Source organism: Trichechus manatus, unplaced genomic scaffold (genome assembly GCF_000243295.1).
Source record: "Trichechus manatus latirostris isolate Lorelei unplaced genomic scaffold, TriManLat1.0 scaffold00040, whole genome shotgun sequence".
Lineage (NCBI taxonomy): Eukaryota > Metazoa > Chordata > Mammalia > Sirenia > Trichechidae > Trichechus > Trichechus manatus.
Window position 1 is genome coordinate 11,742,477 of NW_004443976.1, and position 18,274 is coordinate 11,760,750.

The 18,274-nt window shown below is 48.4% G+C and overlaps 1 protein-coding gene across 1 annotated transcript in view; it reads right to left on the reverse strand.

The window, feature by feature from the left end:
• Nucleotides 1–284: 284 nt before the first annotated feature.
• The window catches only part of DNAH2 (dynein axonemal heavy chain 2), a 114,714-nt gene continuing 96,724 nt past the window's right edge, over nt 285–18,274 (reverse strand). The window contains exons 63-85 of the mRNA XM_023731099.1: nt 17,088–17,252; nt 16,370–16,495; nt 16,072–16,220; nt 15,932–15,998; nt 15,552–15,702; nt 15,176–15,324; nt 14,695–14,828; nt 14,413–14,557; nt 14,092–14,291; nt 11,740–11,866; nt 10,054–10,240; nt 9,697–9,845; nt 9,366–9,549; nt 8,975–9,165; nt 3,346–3,537; nt 2,999–3,183; nt 2,526–2,754; nt 2,297–2,448; nt 2,062–2,176; nt 1,387–1,563; nt 1,215–1,289; nt 894–1,044; nt 285–745 (exon numbers count right to left, since the gene is read on the reverse strand). Coding sequence (XP_023586867.1) covers nt 591–745; nt 894–1,044; nt 1,215–1,289; nt 1,387–1,563; nt 2,062–2,176; nt 2,297–2,448; nt 2,526–2,754; nt 2,999–3,183; nt 3,346–3,537; nt 8,975–9,165; nt 9,366–9,549; nt 9,697–9,845; nt 10,054–10,240; nt 11,740–11,866; nt 14,092–14,291; nt 14,413–14,557; nt 14,695–14,828; nt 15,176–15,324; nt 15,552–15,702; nt 15,932–15,998; nt 16,072–16,220; nt 16,370–16,495; nt 17,088–17,252 — 3,555 coding nt within the window. The 3' untranslated portion in view covers nt 285–590. The remainder of the gene's footprint in view (nt 746–893; nt 1,045–1,214; nt 1,290–1,386; nt 1,564–2,061; nt 2,177–2,296; nt 2,449–2,525; nt 2,755–2,998; nt 3,184–3,345; nt 3,538–8,974; nt 9,166–9,365; nt 9,550–9,696; nt 9,846–10,053; nt 10,241–11,739; nt 11,867–14,091; nt 14,292–14,412; nt 14,558–14,694; nt 14,829–15,175; nt 15,325–15,551; nt 15,703–15,931; nt 15,999–16,071; nt 16,221–16,369; nt 16,496–17,087; nt 17,253–18,274) is intronic.

Sequence of the window (18,274 nt, forward strand, 5' to 3'; positions counted from 1 at the left end):
GCCTCCGCCGGTCCCTCTTTCCTTAGCGCCAGTGCCGGGTAGAATGCTGGGTAGGATGCCGGGTGCAGAGTACCAGATTTGGGGTGCAGAGCGCGGGGACCAGCCCTTTGAGTTTTATCTGACAAACCCCCGTTTGCATTTGGAACACGCGCCCTTCGAAAGTAAGCCCCGCCCCACCCACTCAAGTCCCGCCCCGAGAGGTAGCCATACTCTTCTTTAGGCCCCACCGCCCCGCCCGTTTGGTCAAGGCCGCGCCTCCTTTCCTCTCAAGGCCACCCCACTTCCCTCGCTAAATTCCTTGACTAGTAGCGCCCGCAGCACCTCCCGACTACGTGAGACTTCCTCTCCAAACCCCAGCCATTCCACTGAGAGACTTAGGGTTTGTGGTCACGGGTGTGTTACTGCACTCAGCTCTAGTACAACTTGTCCACGTTTATGGCTAGCAGACACGGTATTTCCAGGGCCCCACTACTCCAAATTCAGCCAAGGTCAAGGCCTGAGTGAGGTCTGGCCTCAGGTCCAGCTGCATTATCAGCCTTGGTTCCTAGAGTCTCCGTCCACTCTCAAGCGAGGTGGAAGAGGAGGCCTTCTCAGTTGTCCAGGCTCATGAGTAAGGCAGTGCCCCTCTTGATCCAGTGATCAGCTGTCATGGTCCCAGACCGGAGGTCAATGCCAATGACAAAGGAGGATCGGTCTGAGCTGCCTGCTCGGTTGGGATAATAATAGCAGGGACAGGAGTACATGCCTGGGGAAAAGGAGAGGAGGAGGAATTAGGCCTTAGGGCCTCTGAGAAAGCAGGACAGATGCAGTGGGGAAGGGGGACGGATGAGCAGAGGATGGGTTAGGATCCACACTGAGGATGATGGATCAGGCAATCTGGGGAGCTGTCCCACCCTTGGCAGTCTTCTTGCGGCTCTCTGCAGGCCGGAAATGGATCGTGGGCATGAGGCAGACAAGCTGCATGGGCTCTGCCTCCACCAAGCAGGAGTTCTTCCGATCCCAGCCAGCCCCCTCCAGGTACAGGCCTCGAACCCAGACACCATCCTGGCAAGAGATGGGGGCAAGGTTGGGGGAAGTCTTTGAGTACCAGAACTCCTAACCTGCCACCTCTCTCCTCTCTTCTAGCCCAGTTATTTCCCACGTTTGCTCCCAGCACCCTTCTCCACCAGCTCTTCCTTCCTTGGCTCGGTGCCCTAAGCACATCTGGCTCGCACCTTGGGTGGATACACTAGGTTGCTGTCATCCACGGTGGAAACGATAAACTCCCAGGAGAGGCTGTCCACTGAAATCTGGAGGTTGAAGGTGGGAATGAGGGAGGACCTCAAAAAGGAAGGCAAATATATGTCCCCAGCATCCATCCCCCCTGACACTTTGCACATTGCTCACATTGTTTTGGCGAGCTGAAGACTGAAGCACGGCAGTGAGGAAGCCAGTGGGAAACGTAAAGCCAGACAGCCAGAAGATCACAGGTGGCCGGGCGCGGCTGGCCCACAACGCAAACTGTTCCACACGCATAGCCAAGTCCCGGGTCCACGCAGCCAATGGTTTTTGTGAGGGGTATCCCTGGAGAAGGAGACAGTGTGTATTTATTCATTCATGCATTCAAACCCATATTTTGAGCACCTGGGGCAGATATGAAAAGAAAAATATGCGGTGTCAGCCCCTGTTCCCCAACTACGGTTGGGCAAAGCTCTCCAAAAACCAAATCCAAGAGAGAAGCATAAAATGATAACAGCTACTTATGTGTAACAATAGCAACAGTAATATTAACCAGCGACCACTAATGAAGCACCCATTAGGTGTTATGCTCAGTGCTGGGAATCCTTGAAACATCCTTAGGGAGGTTAGTAACTTGCTCTGAGTAAGTCTGTAAGTTAGAAAGTTGAATAAAGTCAGCCAGTGAATGGCAGGGCCAGATGTTAATCTTAAGCCTGTCTGGCTCTGAAGCCCAGGCTCACTGTAGTTTGTTCTATGCCTCCCTAGAACCAGGCTGTTGGGGGCAGGGGTGAGAGGAGAACTCATTGCTGGAGCAGGACCAACGGTGCAATGGTGTAAACTTGCCTTTCCCCAGAGTGGAGGGACATGGGCATCAAAGATGCAATTGAAAATCTCTTCCAGGCTTGTAGACATGACAATGAGGCCCTGGATGCCTTTTTCTAGGTCTGTCAGTGAGAACCTAAGTAGGATGAGGTAGAGGGTTAGAGATGGGGTGGGCCCGGGAGAGTCATCCCAGGCAGTGGGGAGGGCCTTTGCCCTTGCTCCTCCCAACATTCCTCAAAGACCCTCTTCGCCTTACAGGATGGTCTCCATCAGCTTGTTGTATCTCTGAATCTCCTGCAGAAGGACCACATTGAGGGGGGAAGGGTCCAGAGCCAATAGTTTTCTGGTCCCTTCATAGTCAATCATTTCCGGGATCTTCTGCTTCACGTCAGCGGCCAACTCAAGGACCTGGGTAGGCAGGAGCTCTGGAGTGTAGGCCTCTCTTCCACACCACTTTCTCACCCCCAGGTGCTGTCTGCTCTTACCTTCTCTTCCCGGCTCTGGCCTCCAGTCCCGGTGGGTGTGATCTGGGGTTGCAGGGAAAGCAGAGTCTCAAAGAGAGTCCGTGCCTCGGTGATCTGGGAGGCCACATCAGCATTGGGGTGCTGGCCAAAGGCCTCAGGGGGGTCCATGCCAGGCAACATGCTGATATACTCCTTGTAAGAGGCCAGGCTCCCATCCTTTGGGATAAAGTAGGTCTCCAATACTGACAGCCTGGGAAGCCACAGCATAATTATCGATACGTTGTGGGCACTCTGGGGCTTCAGTGCCAGGCCAAGACCCCACTATCTGCCATCTTATTTGCCCAACTCCCTGCTCTTGCTCCCCATCCCTGTCTCACAAACTGTGCCTTCCCCCAATCTTGTATTTTTTCCTCAAACACTTTCCCTAGCGCTAATCCAGCTACCTTGTCTGTTTGCGTCCTCTGGCCCCCTGATCAATGCCTTCTCCCCCTCACCGGTAGGAGGGGGTTGATAGAGCCTGGTCGCAGAAATAGTCATTGATGTAGGTGGTGAGCAGGCGCCGGTCCCAGTCATCTGTCACATGCCCGCCATAGTTGACACCAGCAATGAGGTACTTGAGCGCATCCCAGGGTGTCTCCTCATACTCATCCAGATAGAGGCTCAGCAAGTTCTCTGACACCTGTGCAGCCCCAGCCCCACCCCCACACATAGTTATGGCAGGACACCTTCCAATGGGCTTTGACACAGGCTTTCTGTCAGCGGGATCTTTCTGCAGAGGAGTCATGGTGTAGGAAGAGTAAGGAGGAAGGGCTGGGATAAGGGACCCCTGCTTAGCACAAACCTCGAAGTCAGAGTCATTGAAGCCATAGATGATGTTCCAGCCAAGCTGCAAGAACTTTTTCCGTTCAAGTAACACAGAGTGGAAGAAGCAGAGTGCAAACAGCAGCTTCTTATACTTGGCAGGTTTGGAGCAGCGAGAAAACTGTGGTTCCATCATCAACTGGTAAAGACGTGTCATGTTGGCCTTTAGGCCCTGGGGACAATGAAGTACAGAGGTGGGGTAAGAAGCTTCATGCTCAGCCCTACCACCAGGACCACCATCGTCCATGTACAGTTGTAGAGGTTGTTCATTGTACAAGGGTACTAGCTGAAGGGGCAAGCTGAAATACAGCCCTTGATCTACATACCAAAATGTACATTCATCCACAGGGTTGATATCTTCTTTATCTAATTCATACACAGACACTGTATGGGCTAGTGGTAGCCCTACTTCTCGTCCTCCACCCCACTTTTGCTCTTTTTAGCCATGATGTTCTCAATTGTGGGTAAAACCAGTAAACCAGTTGCCGTTGAGTTGACTCCAACTCATGGCAACCCATTTGTATCAGAGTAGAACTGTGCTCTGTAAAGTTTTCAGTAGCTGATTTTTCAGAAGTAGATCAGTAGGCCTTTCTTTCAAAGCTCCTCTAGGTGGACTCAAACCTCCAACCTTTCAGTTAGCAGCCAAACATGTTAACCATTTACATCACCCAGGGAATCCCAATTGTGGGTAGGCCAAAACAGTTTGGGAGTGCCAGAAAATATGAACAAAGACAAAGACATACACATGCAACTATTAATGAACAAAATGTATACAATTATGTGCAATGATTCAGTGTAGGTTAAAAGGCACACAGCATCTCATCAAGGGGGAATATTCTATGTGATTGGATTCATCAGACTTCATGAACCGGTTGGGATTTGGATTAAGTCTTAAAAATGAGAAGTTTATGACAAGGCTGAGAGGAGGGTTTTGGTTTCCTGGAGATAGAGGGAATTAAATAAAAACACAAAAGGGATAAGAAGTGTGATGATGAGCCTGGCTGAAGTCAAGTGCAAGTGCTCAGGTGGGGTCAGAAAGGCCATGTACAGATGGACATTCAATAAGAAGGGCTGGAATGGTGGTTTGAGCCATTTGGACCTGATTCACCCGGCATTGTGGAGCCACTCTCTGTCATGAATGGAGCAGTGATATGTTGAAATAGTGCTTTAAGTAGACCCATCTATGAAGTACGGAATGGGGTAGTGAGAAATGTGAAGTAAGAATACTGGCTAGACCAATAACAAAAAGAAAATGTGGAATAGCACTTGTAATGGCATCAAAATATGCAAAGTACGTAGGAATAAATCTAATAAAAGTGCACAAATCTACATGGAGAAAATTACAAAACTTTCTTGAAATACATTAAAGAATAAATGGAGAGATATACCATTTTCATGGATTAGAAGGCTTGACATCCTAAAGATATCAATTTTCCCCAAACTGATCGATAGAATTTCTTTGTGGAAGTTGACAAGCCAATTCTAAAATTTATATTGAAGAGTAAAAGGCCAAGAATAGCCAATTCACTCCTAAAGAACAAGGCAAGGGGACTTACCTTACCAGCTAGTAAGAATTATTATAAATCTATATGGTAATTAATACAGTGTAGTATTGAACCCAGGAGAAACATCTGAAGCAATAAACAGAATAAAGAGCACAGAAACCCACAAGTACAGGGAAACATGATTTAAGACTAAGCAGGCATTACAGACCAGAGGGGTAACTGTGAACTATTTGATCAATGGTACTGGCAAAATTGATTAGCCATGTGGAAAGAAATAAAAGTGGATTTTTATGTCATGCCATCTTCATAAAACTCCATTCCAAGTATGTTAAAATCCTAAATGTGAAAGTCAAATTATAAAAAATTTCTGAAGACAAAAAAAAGAGAGTACCTTTATGAACTGGGAGTAGGTAAAGATTTCTCGAACAAGACAGAAGGAGCACAAAACAAAAACAGAAGACAGCTAAATTCAATCTCATAAAAATTAAGAATGTCTATTCACTAGAAGATGGCATGAAGAAAAGAGAAAAGACAAACCACAAAACACATAAAAAAGATTAGATCTGGAATGTATGAAGAAGTAAAAACATGAAGAACAGCATGAATGAATATCAAGCACATAATGTTGAATAAAAAAGAAAGTTACAGAGGAATGTATACAGCATGATTCCGTTAGCGATACCAACTTTGTGTTAAAATTACAAAGAAAAGAAAATGACGAACACAACATTGAGAATAGTGACTTCTTCTGAATAGGGAGGGACAACAGGATTGGGGAGAGGCATAACCTGGACTTAAAAGAAAATGGATTGTAAATATTTCAATAAAAACATTAAAAATGTGAAAAAAGGAAAACAGTAAATAGTGGTTTTTTTAATTGGATGATGGGTTCACAGGTATTCACTGAATCATTAGTCTTTCTATCTTGCATATATCTTATATTCTTTTGTATCTACTTAATATTTAATTCCTTAAAAAGACTGGAAAGAAGGCAGTGATCCAGGAATATACTCCACAACTATACCTCTAACTAGCAACTGGGGGCTGTGATTATGGAGACTTTCCTAATGGAAGTAAAACTCAGATGAACAACTTTCCTCTTAACTATTGGGGCTGACTTTGTTTATCCTGATGCAAAAATTGGCCTCTTTCTCAAGACAGCTAAATTGAAATACCTATTCTAGAATGAGCCCCGTGCTAGGGGGAAATGTTATAAAGGACATTATTGGGTCATTTGACAAAATCGGAATATGTACAATAGATTAGATTAAAATGTTGTTGTTGTTAGGTGCCGTCGAGTCAGTTCCATCTCATAGCGACCCCATGTACAACAGAACTAAACACTGCCCTGTCCTGCACCATCCTCACAATCGTTGCTATGCTTGAGCCCATTGTTGCAGCCACTGTGTCAATCCATCTCATCGAGGGTCTGCCTCTTTTTTGATGACCCTCACTTTACCAAGCATGATGTCCTTCTCCAGGGACTGATCCCTCCTGATAACATGTCCAAAGTTTGTGAGACATAGTCTTGCCATTTTGCTTCTAAGGAACATTCTGGTTGTACCTCTTTCAAGACAGATTTGTTCGTTCAAAATATTGTATCAATGTTAAATTTATTGAAGTTGACATCTATACTGCAGTTATGTAAGAGAACATCCTTATTCTTAGGATTGAACTCTTTGCACTGAAATACACTGAAGTATTTAAGAATAAACAGCCATGATGTATGCAATTTACTCTCACATGGCTCAGAGAAATGTGTGTGTGTGTGTGTGTGTGTGTGTGTGCGCGCGTGCATGTGTGTAGAAAGAAAAAGACGGAGAGAGTGCAAATGATAAGACAAATGGGGCAAAATGTTAGCAATAGATGAATCTGAGTAACATTTATGGGTGTTCTTCGCACTATTCTTACAACTGTTCTATTTGTTGTTGTTCAAAGTTGATTTTTTTATTGTGCTTTAGGTGAAAGTTTGCAGAGCAAATTAGTTTCTCATTAAACAGTTAATACACAAATTGTTTTGTAACACTGGTTGCCAACCCTGCGATTTGTCAATACTCTCTCCTTCTCCACCCCGGGTTCCCTGTTTCCATCCATCCAGTTTTCCTGTCTTTGCCTTTGGCTGGTGTGCCCATTAGTCTCATATACATGATTGAACTAGGAAGCACATTCCTCACATGTGTTATTGTTGGCCCTATAGACCTGTCTAATCTTTGGCTGAAGGGTGAACCTCAGGAGTGACTTCAGTACTGAGTTAAAAATGTGTCTGGAGGCCATACTCTGAGGGATTCTCCAGTCTCTCAGACCAGCAAGCCTGGTTTGTGTGTTTGAGTGTGTGTGTGTGTGTGTGTGTGTGTGAATTTGAACTTTGTTCTACATTTTTGTCCTGCTCTGTCTGGGACCCTCTATTGTGATCCCTGTCAGAGCAGTTGGTGGTGGTAACCAAGCACCATCTGGGCTCAGTCTGGTGGAGGTTGTGGTAGTCGTGGTCCATTAGTCTTTAGATTAATCTTTTCCTTGTGTCTTTGGTTTTCTCTCACAACATTTCTGTAAGTGTAAAATTATTTTCAGAAAAAAATGAAGTCCTGATACGTGCTACCGCATGGATGAAACTTGAAAACATTATGCTCAGTGAATTAAGTCAATCACAAAAGGACAACTATTATATGATTTCACTTATATGAAATATCTAGAATAGGCAAATGTATAACCAAACCTGATGCCATCAAGTCCATTCAGACTCATAGTGACCTTATAGGACAAGAACTGCTTCATAAGGTTTCCAAGGCTGTAAATCTTTACGGGAGCAGACTGCCACATCTTTCTCCTGTGGAGTGGCTGGTGGGTTCAAACTGCCAACTATTTGGTTAGCAGCCAAGCGCTTAACCGACTGTGCACCAGGGCCCCTCAGGCAAAGGTATAGAGACCAAAATTTAGTAATGCTTACCAAGGGCAAGAGGGAGGGGGAAAAGGAGCATCACTGTTTAAGAAGCAGTAAGGTTCTATTTATGATCGTGAAAAATTTGGCGACGATTATTGGTAATGGCTGCACTACATGATCAAAGTAATTTGTGTCACTAAATTGTACATGCGAAAAATGTTGAATTGGCCAATGTTGTGTTATACCTACTTTTACAGTCATTTTTTTAAAAAGGAAAAATATATTGGCTTATTTGTCAGCTTCCAAAAGAAATCTAGCTGTACCAAGTATACCCTGGATTTTCTCCTTTCTCTGAAGGTCTGGAGGATGGCAGGAAGGATCTGCAGAACCAGTGAGCACTATTTCACATAAATCTCTCCCAGGCTGGGCCAGGACTACTGAGGGCCCTGTCCTGTCTGGACCCTCCCCACCTCAGAGCCATCCTCTCTGATTTCTTTCTTCCTCCTCCTAGGGTTCCCCTCAGATGCATCATGGCCTCCCACTTGTACCCTGCAGAGCTAAATGGGGCCCGCCTCCAAACGTATATTCCTCTACCCATCACAGGATGCGGAACCAACAGAGGCCCTCTAGTCACCATGGCACAGCCCTCTCTTAGAAGGCAAAAAAAAAAAAAGAAACTTTCTTAAAAATGGAAAAAAAATTTCTGTCACACTGGTGACGCCTTTCTGGAATGTTCGACATTTTAAAAAGGACTACAAGATTACTTTTGTGGGCAGAAGAGAATGTAAGGAAATGTTGAGAGGGCAGGAAGGCTCACTGGTTAAGAAGAGAATGAATTTGGGAACCCAACTACCCAAATTCTGGCACTGGACTAGTTATTTATTCTTTCTATGCCTCAGTTTCCTTATATGTAAAATGGGGGTGATAGTCGTACTTATCTGATAGGGTGTGTGTGTACAGATTAAATGCATTAATAAATGTAAAGTACTTAGAACAGTGCCTGACACATAATAATAACTCAAGACATGTTAGCTATTATTACCCTTATGTTCTAAGAGTTTGCACAAACAGGAGAGAAATGAGTTTCAATTTTCAGGCCTTTTGGAAAAGAGAATCAAACAAGTCTGTTTTGTTGTTAAGGCAGAGAAGAGCTCTCTCTGATGCTAGCAGGAAGAAAAGTAGACCATATGACCTTCTTGATGCTAGCTATCTACAACCGCCCATACCTTTGGTGGCTCTGTGGTCATCTTGATGCTGGCCTGCAAGATGGAGATAGGGAAGTCTGGGTGGGGGCTGGAGCTGAGCCAGAGGCGGAAGGAAGGGTGAGGATCTTCCACCTGCAGCTGTTCCACCAGTTTATCCAGATTAGGCATCCAAGACAATGACAGGTGGCAGTTAGCCAGGAACACCCAATGTCCTGCAAGGAGATGCTGGGCTCAGTGGGAATCATTCCCTAAGCCCCACCTGTCCTCACACTTCCCCAATGCTGAGGTCTTCTACTTCTGGGCCAGTCTGGAGAAGTAGGGGCTGCAGTTATAGTGGTGTGATTGGGGTTTGAGGTGCTGGGGGGTAGGACCAGGGCCAGGACAGGGGTGGAAGAACAGAATGAACACTGACCCTGAATCACACCCTCTCGGAGGAGCCGAGCGGCAATGGGGGCCTGGCCCTGGCCCAGAGACAGGGCGTTGAAGCGCTGGGCCATGCCTGTGTGCTCTGCCAGCTGCAGCAGGGCGCTGGTGGGGTCCACACCCGGAGACAGGATGAATACAAGTGGGGTTCGTGGGGTTGAATCCTCCATCACCTGCCAGAGCACACGGAATGGCCTTAGGTGGAAGACCACAAAACAGAGCGGGGACAGAGAGTGAGAAAATGCATATGGCAGACTGAACCGGGGAGGGGCCGCAGGGAGGCCACGGGCAGGTGTGGCCAAGGAAGCCCAGCCACTGACCAACTTCATGTTTAGCACAGGCGGCTCGATGAAGCGGGAGCCAAGGTTGGAGACGATGAAAGAGGTCACACAGAATGCCACTCGGTCCTGGCGCAGGGAGCGAACAATCAGCATCCGCTGCATTTCGTTGCAGGCGTTCTCCCACTCACCTGCGGATGGTAGAACAAATGCAGGGGTGAGTGAGTCTGGAGGAGCTGGGGATCCAGACAAAGGGGCACCTGTATGGAACGCTGGAGGTGTGGGGCAGAGGCAGAGGGGATCTTGGGAGCGTGGCTCGAGGATGAAGGGAAGGGAAAGCACCAGCTGGAAGGAGGAAAGGAGAAAGGCAGGGAGAGAGAGGCTCAGCTGCCGGGGTACCTGGCAGCATAGCCTTTTCCGGGGCAGCATTGGTGTACCACAGGTGCCAGTCACGAGGGTACTGCTCAAAGGAGTTCATGAGTCCGTGGAAGTTGGTCAGTTTGTCTAGCTCTGTGATGTTATCCCAGTAGGCATCTGCAAGCCAACTAGTACATGGGTTGTCCATTTGGCCCTCCCGGTCCAGGACCTGGGGGGAAGGACAGAGGAGAAAGGGATTGACTGGAAACACCGCAAAAGGGTCATCTCCCCTCCCCCTGGGTGGGAGAGCCAAGTTTTGCATGAAACAGAGTAAAAGGATGACTCTAGGAATCTGAAATAGGTTGGAATTGACCTTTACTGGGGGAAATAAACGTGAGGATCTAGGACTCTGACACCATGTAGCAATATCACATTCAAATTTAGGAAGCTGGCGCCCTCTAGTGGTTATATGGTAATAATTTCTCCTAGCATCGCAGACCCAAGTGATTTTCACTGGTAGCCTGCCCTTCAGAGAAGCATAAACTGTTCATTCATCCACTTTATTTATTTATTTATTATTTTTTAAAAATATTGTTAACCAACTATGTATTTTAAGCACTTGGATCACTTGGCTGAACAAAATAAACAAACATCTCTGCCCTCAAGGAGCTTATTTTCCAACATGGGAGGGCAGTTAAGAAATCAAAAGCATAACAAATAAACAGTTTAGTATGTTAGAAGATGTCAGTGCTATGGAAAAATCAGAGAGGATAAAGGCAAGTGCTGGGGGGCAGTTTGAAGTATTACATAAGAAGGCCACATTGAGTTGAGATTTGAATCGAGACTTGAAGGAGGTGGGAGTGGGTCAAGAGGACAAGAGGGGGAGCAGTTTTACAGAAGAGGGAACAGCCAGAACAAGCAAAGGCCCTAAGGTGGGCTATGCCTGCGTGGAAAGCAGGAAGCCTGTGCAGCTGGAGAGGAGTGAGGAGGAGAGCCTGGGAAGTTACATGGATGATGGGGGATAGCAGTCAAAAGAGCATCCATTTAAAAGGACCTCTCCAGGTTGCTGTGTTGAGAGATTGCTCGGGGGGGCGGGGGTGAGAAGCTATTGGGAGGCTATTGCTGAAATCCTGATAAAAGATGAAGTGAAGGTGGTAAAAAGAATGGAGTTGTTGTCCAAGAGAGTGGGAGGAAATGTAGTATGGTTGTCTGGCAGCTTTAAGGGGCCCCTTGAGGTTCACGACCATGAATTTAGAGCGAGTCCAGGCACTGCAATTTCGTGTTTTTCTCCAGCCACATTCAGCTGCATGGGCAGCACAGGGACAGAGGGGAAGAAGAGCTGGATCTAACCAGGGAGCTAGTTTGGCTAATCAAATGCAATACAGAGAGGGAGGGGTCGGGGGCTGAGGGGCCTGCTGGGAGAAACTGTAATGGTGACCACAGAGTTTAGGCTGGGGAAGGAGTGGCTTGAGAGGCAGTTAAAAAGTGGCAAGATCATGCCAATCAATGGGTCACAGGTAAGAGGGGCTCCAAAGTCCAGCCTATAACACGGCAAGGGGGCACAAGGCTAGTCACACTCCCCACAGCCCCAGGAGCTGCTGGCCTGGTATTCCTCGGCTCCCTCGTTGGAGCTTTGGGCCTAACCACTGAGTCTAGAGTCCTCATCATACTTGCCCGTATCCCCAGTCTTGACCACCCTATACTCTGATTGCCCTCTGCACAACTTACCACGCCCCCACGTAGAAAGAAGTTGTATTCATCCATGTTGAGCTTGCCAGAAGTCTCCAGGATTTTGGCACACATCTGAAAACTGAATAACAGCTTGTGGCGCTCAAAAAGCGTGCGGCAGGTATACCTGGGAGAAGGAGAGGGGATGGAGGGGGCAGGATGAAGCAGGGCAGGATGCTAACATGAGTGCTTCCTGAGTGGAGAGCACACAGTCAGAGCCTTAGGTAGAAGAAGGACCTGAGTCTTCATCTAATCCAAACCTCCTATTAAGAGCCGAGGACTCAGAGACCGAGAGAGAAGAAGCGATTTTCCTGGAGTTCACTGGTAATCAGTCACTCACATTAAAACACACTCTCATTGACTGGACCCCCTACAATATGCCAGGCACTCTGCTAGGTCCTAAGGACACAAGGATGAATAAGCTAGTCTCAGTCCTTGCAAAAGTCACGATAGGGCAGAGAGGATATACATAGAAGCCACCAATAATGACACGGCATACCGAGTCCTGTAAGCAGGTAGCAGTGGGGAGGTCAGGGAACACAGGGCCCAGCTCTGCCTGGTAGACTCTGGGGAAGTTTCTGAGAGGGGCTGACTCCCAAGGCGCAGAGGAGTTAGCAAGTAAGATGGACAGACGGAAGAGGGAGAGAGGGAGCACGCTCCAGGTGGAGGCCACAGCATGAGCAGAAGCAGGCAGGTGAGGAAAGCATAGTGCACAGGGCAGTCGGTGTGGCTCAGGCAGCCGGTGAAGGTGAGAGGGAAGGTGAGGCATGAGGCTGGAGAGACAGGCAGGGGCCAGGTCACCAAGCTCATGGGCGACTTTGTGGGCCACTGGAGACAAGACAACCACAAAAGAGCTCATGTGGGGGAAGGATATGGTTACACTGGTGGGCTTGGAAGGCTCATGGTTGCCAGTGCAGGAGGGTAGGTTGGAGAGGGACAAAGTGAGAGGGGGGATGGCCCGCTAGGAGATCATTGTGTAGCTGAGAAAAAAAGACCACGAAGGCCTGAACTCTAGGATGGCCATAGCAGTGGGGAGAATGTCGAGAGAAGAGTTTGGAGAAATACTTATAGGCAAAACATGGTGACTGATCTGAGCTAAGGGACAGGGAACAGCCAAAGATCACTCCCAATTCCCAATTTCTAGCTTGGGTGATTAGGTGGTAGGTGTTGGCACCCTTCAGGGATGAGGACCTTGAAGGAAGAGAAAAGAAAATGAGTTTTATCTGAAGCAAGATGAATTTGAGGGGTCTGTGGGATGTCCAGAGCCCTGGTGGCACAGTGGTTAAGCATTTGGCTGCTAATCAAAAGGTTGGCAGTTTGAATTCACCAGCTGCTCCTTGGAAACCCCATGGGGCAGTTCTACTCTGTCCTATTGCGTCGCTATGAGTCAGCATTGACTCGACGGCAACAGGTTTGATTACGTGTTTTTGTGGGATACACAGATAGAGAAATTGGGCTGGGGAAGGACTGGCTTGACAGGCAGTGAAAAAGTGGCAAGGTCATGCCAATCAGTGGGTCACAGGCAAGAGGGGCCCCAAAGTATCCTGCTACTCAACTGTGATACACAGACCAGCACCTGGAAAAACCAAAATCAAACTGGCTGCCGTTGAGTCTGTTCCAACTCATGACAACCCCAAGTGTTTCACCATTATCTGTGCTCCATAGGGTTTTCATAGCTATGACCTTTAGGAACTACTGAGGCACCTCTGGGCAGATTCAAATCATTGACCCTTTCAGTTAGTAACTGAGCTCTTAACCTTTTGCATCACCCAGGGACTCGTCAGTACCTGGAAGCTTGTTAGAAATGCAGAATCTCAGGCCCCACCTCAGACCCATTGCTTGTGAATCTGCATTTTAACAAGATGTCCAGTGCTTTGTATACACATGAAGGTTTGAGAAGTGCTGGTCTAGTAGACAGTTGTGTATCCCAGTCCAATGCTTAAGGGAGAGCTGAAGGTATGAAACTGGGAATAATCAACCTATAGGTGGTAGTTAAACCATGACAGTGGATGAGCTGCCCAGGGAAGGTGCGTGGAGAGAAGAGCCAAACCCATTGCCTTCGAGTCGATTCCAACTCATAGTGACCCTATCGGACAGAGTACAACTGCCCCACAGGGTTTCCAAGGCTGTAAATCTTCAAGAAAGCAGACTGTCATATCTCTGTCCTGCAGAGTGGTGGTGGGTTTCAACTTGGTTAGCAGCCGAGTGCTTAACCACTGTGCCACCAGAGAAGAGCTGTGGACAAAAACAGTGGTGTGAAGAAGCACCAAGGCAGAAGTAGCAAGCAGAGTCAGCAACAGAGCTAGGTCACTTGGCCTCCTGCCTATGGGGCATGGGGAGGAGCCCTCAGACCTGTAGACAGCATAGGTGTGGTACTCATTCAAGTAGTCAATGCGGTCCTCCAGCTTATTGCTGCGATGGCTCTTGTCAATGCTAAGGATAAAGAGGCTGATGTAGGCATCCAGCGAGAATTGGTACATGGGGTCGATGCGGCCCATGTCATTGAGCACGAAGAACAGTACTGACGCTCTCTGGGCACACGGGCGGTAAGCCTGCAGATGGGGCAGAGTTAGGGCCCCAGTGGACCACAGCATGGAGCAGGGGCTGAGGGAGGGACTCCAGTTGCTTCTTGATGGCTGGCTGGGGCCAAGGGTGGAGGCCTCAGGAGCTCACCTCACGGGCCAAGTCAATATTGATCTCCGTGGTTTCACTGGTTTCCAGCTGCTCCGTCACCTCAGTGGCAGTTATCTTGGAGGTCCGCAGGGTGTTCACCAGCTGCACATCATCTAGCAGGGAGCCTGTGGCCTCATTCAGCAGCCTAGAGGGAAGTCAAGAGGCCCACGGGTAAAGGGGTTAAGAGTACTGGGCTGGGGGAAGGGACTCCTTGGCAGCCTTGTGCTTGTTGGGGAGTGGGCCAGTGGGATGGTGGGTGGGTAGGTGGAGTCAAGGTCTCACCGAAGAATCTCATCTTCCAGCTCCTTGAGCTTCCTCTTGCCAGCAGCAATGTTGATGACTAGTGTGTCCTTCTGCTCCTCCAGCTCAGGCCTCTCCTTCCGGACCACAATGCCCAACAGTTGCGCCTCCAGGCCCTGGAGCACCAGTACTCATGGTGAGAGTCCCACTCCTGCAAACTTCACCCTTTCCATCTCCCAAGTCCCTCATCCCCAACTGTTCAACCCATGCTTCACCTTTTTATAGATCCTTTCTAACTCTGTGGAAACCCTGGTGGTACAGTGGTTAAGTGCTACGGCTGCTAACCAAAAGGTCAGCAGTTGAAATCCCCCAGGGTGCTCCTTGGAAACTCTGTGAGACAGTTCTACTCTGTCCTATTGGGTAGCTATGAGTCGAATCAATTCGATGGCAAAGGGTTGGTCTTCCCAACTCTACAGCCCTTCCTGCTTCACCCAAGCTCGGTCTAGGCATCAGCCCCACCCACCTGCTCTTTAACAGCAAAGTTGACAATGGTGGTCTTGGCTGAGGTCTCTGGGCTATAGTGGGGGTTGGAGAGCTTGGTAGTGATATAGAAACGGAAATTGGGATTGTATTCCACCTCCTTATCTCCAATTCGCATCAGCAGCCGACCACCTGCAAGGACCCCATGTAACCAGGTGTAGGTTAACCTGTTCCCAAGCCAGCATCCAATGGCAGCATCTCAGCTTGCCCTAATGACCCCATTCCAGGCCAACCTGAATGGATGGGCGGTAAGTAGAGGGCACAGCCAAAGGGCCAGCCCTTTCCTCACCAGTGCCCTACCCAACTGGTCTCTAGGAGTTGTCCCACAATCCAACCCCAGGAAAAGCCTGGGCCCTGACCAATTCGAGCTACAGATTTGTTGAGCACAGGGTTGAGTGTGGGGTCCAGATATTCCTGCACGTTCTGTAGCAGCACTGGGTATCCAAACTGGATAGCCTTTTCTAGGATTTGAAGGTAATTGGTTATCTGCAGGTCGATGATCTTGAGGCCCTAAGGGAGCAAGGAAAAAGATGAAAGAAACACTGAGGAATAAACCAAACCAAACCAAAACAAAATAAATCCATTGCTGTCAAGTCAGTTTTGACTCATGGCAACCCCATGTGTTACAGAGTAGAACTGCTCCATACTGAGGGATGCAAGGGAAAAAATGGCCTAAGGATAGGATCTTAGGAAGATAGGGTTTGGGAAGAGATTCAAAGCCAGTTCCCCAGCCTCAGACCTGGCTTCCTTCCATGTTCTTAATCCACTTTAGGGCCTGAGCCTGAGGATCAATCATCAGTGCCCACCTGGAGGGGGAAGCATCGGTCAGAAGGCAGGCTCTGTTCTTCCTCTGCCTCTCATGCCCATCAGCATCCTCACCTGTTGCCACGGGTGACTATGATGCCATTCTCAGTGGAGAAGGCATCTGAGGGCAACCCCTGGATGTTCCAGTCTCGAACTTTGGTAGGGTTGGACAGGAAGTTATCGAAGGTGAAGCGAGGTGAGCAAGGAACCTGTAGCTCCCAGATCTGGGAAGGGAAAAGTGAGCCCCCAATGTCAGCCTGAGTCCAGCAGCCCTTGCCCCTTCCTCTATTTCTTGTTATCCCCAAAGGCCCTGCCCTGACCCCTAGTCTCAAAGCCCAAAGATCTCACTCAACACATCTGAGCCTCATCTCACCTTCTTGATCCAGATTTGGTTGACAATCTCATCCCGGTAGTTGGTCAGGAAGGGTCCCATGTAGGAGAGGAAGGCAGCGGCCAGGAGACAATCGCCCACCAGGTAGCCCAGGTCTTCCTCCAAGCCCTGGGGAACAGCGGGGGTGGGGGCGGGGCGGGGGGGGGCGGTGGAAGCCTGCCTGAGGCCCAGCACTTTGGGAGAAACTGGGAATGCTTTTGAAGGTACTCTCCTCTGGACGCTATCTAGATTAAAGAGATTCTTTCCCTCTCCGAAGCCTTCGCACCCTGGAAAACTCTAACCTGGCTCTAATTACTTTTGAGTTCCCCATCTTTAACAGCAATGTTTACATTCTGGTGATAAGGCCTCACCCTTTCATTAGGCCAGGAGCACATTAGGCCAGGAGGGTAGAGCCAGTGCCCCTTCCTTTAGATGTCCCATGTCTGTTGTCCATCCAGTCAGAGGGCTATATAGAGACTTTATGTATACCTACCAACCCTACCTAAACACAGCAGCAGATCCCTAGTGGTACAAAGAGTCTGGCCTTCCACTACTCTTGGTAGACGTGAGAACTCTGGAGGAGGGGGAGGGGAAGAACTCCCATCCCCTAGTCTTAGATTTCCCTAAACCCAGGCGTCCCCATCCTCCCTGGTTGTGCCTCAACCTAAAGGGAACTGGCGGGCAGAGAGAAAGGAGAGCCAGGTGGTACAGCTGATCTCACCTTCACTGTCTCTTCCCAACGGGCCTTCTCACCGGCTAACCCGGACACCAACATCCCAGCTCGCTCCAACTTCAGCTCCATCTCCTCAGACTTTTTGCGAAGTTCCTCCTTCTGTGCCAGCTTCTCATCGTACTGTTTCTTCAGCATCTCCAATTTCTCAGCCACCTGGGAGGGGCCAGAGTACAGGGGATCAAACACAGGGCTTGACACCACACTGTTCTGAGCTCAAATCATGACTGCCATTTTGTAGCTAAGCAGTCTTGGGTAAATTCATCTCTTTGAGCCTCAGTTTCCTCATGTGTATAATAATAATAATAATACCTACCCTATAGGGTTGTTGTAAGGAGTAGGTGAGATTAAATACGTGTGATAGGTTTTCTTTCCCTTCCCTCCACCACCCTTTCCTAGAGCCTCTGCTTGGTAATGAAATCCAAGGCTGGGTGGGAGACAGACCTCTTGTAGCGTAATGATTAACCATACAAGATACGTTGGCAAGAGAGGCTTGGATAGCACAAAAATGACTAATGCTCCATGCCAGACACCCTCCCTAAGGTAGGACCTTGAGAGAGGAAGAAAAAGATAGAAAATGAACCAGGGAGCTGTTGGAGAGAGGAAGAGGGAGTGCATTCAAGAAAAGGGTCCAGGGAAAATGCTCTCTGCAGCCAGGGGGTACTATTATCTGATAGTCTACGACCAAGGTCCGACACCAGAGACAGGAACCTGGGAAGAGCCGTATCTAGTATCTACTACGTACACCATTGCTACCCTGGGGACTCCACATAACCAGTTGCTGTCAAGTTGACTCCGACTCACAGTGATCTCATGTGTGTCAGAGTAGAACTGTGCTCCACAGGGTTTTCAATGGCTGATTTTTCAGAAGTAGGTCACCAGGCCTTTCTTCCGAGGCACCTCTGGCAAGACTTGAACCACCAACCTTTTGGTTAGCAACACAGTGTATTAACCATTTATACCACCCAGGGACTCCTGGCTCTGCTTAGGTTGGCAGATATCACTTGAATCTTCCGTAGAGGACTGATCGAGCCTCTTCCAGAGTCCCATATGTGTGCCTGACTAGCTAAGGGTTAGTAAGTACAGGCTGTACCACCTGTCCTTTTCACGATGAGGAATATGGGGCTGGGGTTACACTACGTGCTTCACACATAGCATGCATCCAATAAACGGTCGCT